Source organism: Oncorhynchus mykiss, chromosome 7 (genome assembly GCF_013265735.2).
Source record: "Oncorhynchus mykiss isolate Arlee chromosome 7, USDA_OmykA_1.1, whole genome shotgun sequence".
NCBI lineage: Eukaryota > Metazoa > Chordata > Actinopteri > Salmoniformes > Salmonidae > Oncorhynchus > Oncorhynchus mykiss.
The window spans coordinates 21,745,747-21,751,746 of NC_048571.1; the positions used below are offsets into that span (position 1 = coordinate 21,745,747).

Here is a 6,000-nt window from a genome sequence, read left to right on the forward strand (position 1 = left end):
AGATCCAGCCCTGGCCACTACAAAGACGTGTCCTTTTTAACTCGATACTAACCGAAATGACAGAGTGAAAAGAAGGAAGCCTGTACAGAATAAAAAATATTCCAAAACATGCATCCTGTTTGCACTAAGGCACTAAATTAAACATGCAAAAAAAATGTGGCAAAGAAGTTAACTTTATGTCCTGAATACAAAGTGTTACTGTATGTTTTAAGCATGGTGGTGGCTGCATCATGTTATGGGTATGTTTGTCTTCTGCAAGGACTAGGGAGTTTTTAAGAGTAAAAATAAACATAATAGAGCTAAGTACAGGCAAAATCCTAGAGGAAAACCTGGTTGAGTGCTTTCCAACAGACCATGGGGAGACAAGTTCACCTTTCAGCAGGACAATAACTTAAAACACAAGGTCAAATATACACTGGAGTTGTTACCAAGACAACATTGAATGTTCCTGAGTGGCCTAGTTACAGATTTATCTTAAATCCGCTTGAAAATCTATGGCAAGACTTGAAAATGACTGTCTAGCAATGACCAACAACCAATTTGACAGAGCTTGAAGAGTTTTTTAAAGAATAATGTGCAACTATTGTACAATCCAGGTGTGCAAAGCTCTTAGAGACCCAGAAAGACTCACAGCTGTAATCGCTGCTAACAGGGATTCTAACTTGTATTGAATCAGGGCTGTGAATATTTTATGTAAATTTGATATTTCTGTATTTCATTTTCGATAAATGTGCAGAAATGTCTGAAAACATGTTTTCACTTTTTCATTATGGGGAATTATGTGTAGATTTGTGTGTAGAAAAAATATGAAGATTTAAGCCATTTTACATTTTCAAGGGCTATGAATACTTTCTGAAGGCACTGTATCCCACAGAAAGCTAAGCACTGAAATAGCCAAATCTAGTTTATGTAATGGATCAATTTGTTGTTTCTTAGATTTAGACGCTGAAAATCTTCTGAATATATCAAATCCTATTCATGTGGCCCTTTTTCTAAGCATGCTGCAATTTAGCCAGTGATGTTCAATTCACAATAATCCAAATTAGGCTTGTGACTAAGTGTGTGTCATAGTGAAGAGGGTTGATGATGAGTAATGCGATCCTTTGTGATCAACCTCTAAAAGTGTAATATAGGGGGAAATGGTCCAGCTCAGAGAGTAGTACAATGGATAAGGCAGAGCACGACACACAGTACAAAGACCAACAGCAGCGTAGATAATTAACATGCTTCTTTAAATAGGCCAACATAATGTCAAGGAGTTCTTGAGAAAGAAGCTAACATGACCATGTCAATCTGAAAGTATCAACAGGCTAACATGACCATCTGGCATCAATATTGCAAAACAAACTCTTATACATTGCAGATTATGCAAACTATGATATATTCCGGTACAAGAGTAAGATAAAAAATATATATGATTTGCCCACCTAAAGTAATGTTGGACCAACGATGGATTTCAACAGCTCTCCAGTCTAATTGCTTGCTCTCACTCACACACTGCGCATGCGCAATCCCATAACTGCTTGCACACCTCATTTATGAATCTCGTAAAGGGACAGTGCCATCTAGTGGATATAAATTAATACAGCTATGCGCTTTTACCACCTTGCTACATTGAGAATATATCAGATTTTTCATATTTGCTTGCTAGGCTATATTCTAGTTTTCTGGGATCGAATAAAGTGAGAACATTATTGTTTTAACCTGTTTTAAATGTACAGTATACTCCCATTTTATTTGTCATATTGTCAGTATAACGTTGTAAAAAAGCATTTGCCCCCTTTCTAATCTTCTATTTTTGACCATTTTTGATACTGAATGTTATCAGATCTTCAACTAAAACCTAATATTAGATCAAGGGAACCTGAGTAAACCAATAACACAACAATTATATACTTATGTCATTAATTTCATAAACAAAGTTATGTAAGTCTGCAACACTCAATGCCAACACTCAATGTGAAAAAGTAAATTTCCTCTTACACTCAATAACTGGTTGTGCCACCTTTAGTTGCAATGACTCCAACCAAAAGCTTCCTGTAGTCGTTGATCAGTCTCTCACGTCAATGTGGAGGAATTTTGTTTCACCTTTCCATGCAGGACTGCTGTAACTCAGTGACATTTGTGGGGTTTCAAGCATGGATTGCATGTTTCAAGTCCTGCCACAACATCTCAATTGAGATTAGGTCTGGACTTTGACTAGGTCATTCCAAAACTTTTTTAGCCATTTTCATGTGTGTTTTGGATCATTGTCTTGCTGCATGACCCAGCTGCGCTTCAGCTTCAGCTTTCAGACAGATGTCCTGACATTCTCCTGTAGAATTCTCTGATACAGAGAATAATTCATGGTTCCTTCTATATTAAGGCAAGTCGCCCAGATCCTGAGGCAGCAAAGCATCTCCAAACCATCACACGACAACCTTCCATGCTTGACCGTTGGTATGAGGTTCTTACTGTGGAATGCAGTGTTTGGTTTTCGCCAGACATAATGGGACCCATCTCTGACCTGCAGCATCAGGTAGGTTCACAGCGCAAGCTACACAGCCTCCTCATCCTTTGGTTTGGCTTCTCTTCAAGGTTACCCACCACATTGGCTTGTTAGGAAGGCCTAATGTTTCTTTATATTTCCCCATTTTTTCTTTTCATTGTTTTTGTTGTCATTTTCAAAGCTTTACAGGTTCATTTCAAATAGTTCATCTTGTTTTTTACTCCCCCACCCTCCTTTTTCAACCCTTTAAAAAAAATGAAAAGTAGGTGGAAGATGAAAAAGTGTGTTTAGCTCCTGTAACTGCGACGCAGCGCAATCACACAGCTACAACACAATTACAGCCGATGACAGTTAAGGAATATTAAACCCAATGATTCTTTCATTTGAGTGGTAGGCTACCCATTCCAGTACTGTACGTACTCATGTCTGACACTGCACCTGTGTCCGTGCTTTAAAAAGAACATGTCTTTTCTTATCGGGTTCTTTTCCCAAAGCATTGTGTTTATCAGTCTCATATTTCTGAATAAAAGAGGGGCCGGAGGAAGGAGAGTTACACTGAAACCTGCAGAGGTACAGAAGGTAAGATGGACAAAAGGGCACTGACTTCACACTTTTTTGACCCTGTTTGAAACGTCTGTCTGAGCCTAGGACACAAAGACTTGTAAAGGTATTGAACAATATGTTAACTGTCGTGTCTATATAGGTTACACTGTTGAAATGTGTCGTTCGTTCTCTTAGAACCACATCCAAACATGAAAGTCTTTGCTTTTGGTCTCCTGCTCCTGGTGGCCGTCATCTATGGTAAATATCTCTTCATGTTGAACCATCCTAATGTTTTTCTTTTCAAAAGTTCAAATAAAAAAAAACCCTCCCTCTAGGTCAGTAGTGTGCACTAGGCTACACACTATGACTGTGGCCAGTGACTTTCAAGGTTTACTCAGGTTTTCGTTAATGTTTCTCTATTTCTCTCTCTCTCTTTCTCTCCCCCCTCTCTCAGGTGAGGCCCTGCAGGGCCATAAGTGTGTCCGGGCCACGCCAGGCAGTGGTGATTGTGTGGGGACTGTGGAGACCTGTCCTCCCGAGCTGGACGCCTGTGCCAAAGTGACCTACCCTTCCCCTTATGGTGAGTCCGAGCACCATTCAGTCGGCATGGCATACACCCACAATCACTGCCACAGTGCCTTATTAATCCAACCAGAAATCCATCAAAGACATACACACACAAACAACAGAAATCTATTTACTAGGTAGGCCTACAAGATTATCACTCAGTCGAAAGTCATTACCCGCTGGACAAAAACTGGTTGAGTCAATGTTGTTCCCATGTCATTTTAACCCCACAAGAATCTATGTGATGACGTTGAATCAACATAGAAAACTGATTGGGTTGGAAAAAGGTCATCAACGTCAGGGCATTTCCTCTTTTTATCACCCAGCTTTGAACCTAAATCCAATGACACGGTGACAGTTCTTGTTGATTTCGTGTTGAATTCACGTAAGTTGACAACTCAACCAAATGTAAATCAAAACTAGATGTTGAACTGATGTCTGTGCCCTGTGGGTATCGTCATCATCATGTCTCTCCCCCCTCTCTATCTTTCTCTCTCTATTTCTCCAGAGAACACCTTCCACAAGTCCTGCTTCAAGATGATGGAGTGCCTGAAGCTTGGTGTGACCGAGGGTCTGAGAGTCACCTGCTGCAACTGGAACAACTGCAACTTATAAGACCCATGGCCTCTACTCACCTTCTGTATCATTGGTATGCGTGTGGCAGGAGCCCAGTTCAAATAGCAATGAAATACATTCAGTATTGCAAAATGATATTTTAACCTTTTGTTCCTGATTTCAACATATGTCTAAATGTCATAATATGAACTTGTTTACATGTGATATGAATGATTCATCATCCAACACCACCTCTTAGATAAACTTCGCACACTAGTCAGTTGTTTTGTTGCGCTTTAATATTTCGAAATTCTCCTAACCCAATGTCCTGGAATGTCCCAGTATGGAACACGACACTGCAAACCTTTGTCTCATGAAATCCGGGAATTTCCATTCTTTTACAGAGAGACAAAGGGCACTGCTTGTGCTAAACCTGAGTAAATCCATTGCCCAAAATCTCACACAAGTGACTCATAGATAGCAGCTTTATTAGCATACTGTGCTGTATAAAAGGAGAAGGAGAAGGAGAGGAGAGTAAAGGAAGCTCAATACACCTAAAGGAAACACAATCAGGTGAGCAACTACTCTACTATCTACAGCACCTAATAACTTTGTCTCGTGATACTGTGCTACTGGGCTTGTGAAATGGTTGGTTTCAGAATGTTCCTGCACATTTCAAATAAATCAAAATAACATGTTGCAATTGTTGAACATTGTATAATCCCACCACATAGAGGCATTATTTTCTATTGTTGGAACGACAGATCGAAAGACTCCTGAAGAAAGGAAAGATGAAAGCTGTATGTTTTTCTCTGCTCCTCCTGCTGCTGGCGTGTAGCTTTGCTGGCGTGTAGAGTCTGCCCAACAAGGTCTTCATCTTATTTCATGTCTTTATTTGACAGGGACAATGCCAAATAAACACATGTACCAGATTAAAGCTAGATTATTCTCATCTCCATTATTTATGCTCCAGTCTCCCAGTCAACACATTGGATAACCAGACACACTCCAATACAACAGAGATGATGCTGTTCTTCTGTTTTCTCCAGGAGAGGGCCTGAAATGCAACCGTTGTGTTGGCAAAGGCTGCAGGAACACAGTGGAGACCTGCCGTGTTGACCATGACACCTGCGGCACGGTCTTATTCAAGCCCCCACTCCGTACGTATCTATTATCCCCATTCACTAGGCAGTATTCCCTGAGTTTAATCTGTATATACCCCTTCACTAGGCACTTTACTGTGTTTAACCCTAGGATCAGTAACCAATCGGGAAAACACAAAATATTGGATCCTTTTGATTGACATCTAAGGAAAACGTTTGCTTTATCCAATCAAGAAAATGTGCTGGTTTGTTGTCTTCTGTATCTGGTGTTTTATCCTGGCTCGCTTCTCTCTCTCCACAGCTATCTCATACTTCAAGAGATGCATGAAGATGTCAGAATGCTTGCTGCTGGGAAGCAACAAGGACATTGATGCCTATTGCTGCACCACCAACCAATGCAACTGAGAGACACATCCTCTGTCTACCATACTGTATACTATACAGTCCATTAATTGTATTAATCAATGCAAATGATTGAAACTGCCAAGAAGTAACAGAAATAAAGTTGTACTTTTTCTCCAAACAGTTAGCATTTATTGATTATTTATGTTTGACATCATTAACATGTGATTAGCCAGGTGATGGCCTGAAACATGAGCACTGCACTGAGCAAGTTCAGTTTATACATGATAAGTCATATACAGCCTATATTATGTATTACCCAATACCTCCACAGAAAATATAGACTACATTTAGTTGTTCTGTTGAGGGTTTGATATCTTAAATGTATCATTACACACTCTG

At 39.9% G+C, this 6,000-nt stretch overlaps 1 protein-coding gene across 2 annotated transcripts; it reads left to right on the forward strand.

The window, feature by feature from the left end:
* The first annotated feature begins 3,593 nt into the window (after positions 1-3,593).
* LOC100136615 (differentially regulated trout protein 1) lies at positions 3,594-5,779 on the forward strand. Of its 2 annotated transcripts, XM_036981854.1 has the most exons (7): positions 3,594-3,611; positions 3,925-3,983; positions 4,107-4,247; positions 4,558-4,726; positions 4,918-4,995; positions 5,202-5,313; positions 5,558-5,779. In XM_036981854.1, the coding sequence occupies exons 5-7, from the start codon at positions 4,945-4,947 to the stop codon at positions 5,659-5,661; spliced, it is 267 nt and encodes an 88-aa protein (XP_036837749.1). In that variant the 5' UTR covers positions 3,594-3,611; positions 3,925-3,983; positions 4,107-4,247; positions 4,558-4,726; positions 4,918-4,944; the 3' UTR covers positions 5,662-5,779.
* Positions 5,780-6,000: the final 221 nt, after the last annotated feature.

Bases quoted from the DNA above. Each gene is read 5' to 3' on its own strand.
- LOC100136615 (XM_036981854.1), top strand. From the start codon at position 4,945: ATGAAAGCTGTATGTTTTTCTCTGCTCCTCCTGCTGCTGGCGTGTAGC. The intron at 4,996-5,201 runs GCTGGCGTGTAG...CTGTTTTCTCCA, and splicing joins TGCTGCTGGCGTGTAGCTTT to GGAGAGGGCCTGAAATGCAA. The intron at 5,314-5,557 runs GTACGTATCTAT...CTCTCTCCACAG, and splicing joins CTTATTCAAGCCCCCACTCC to CTATCTCATACTTCAAGAGA.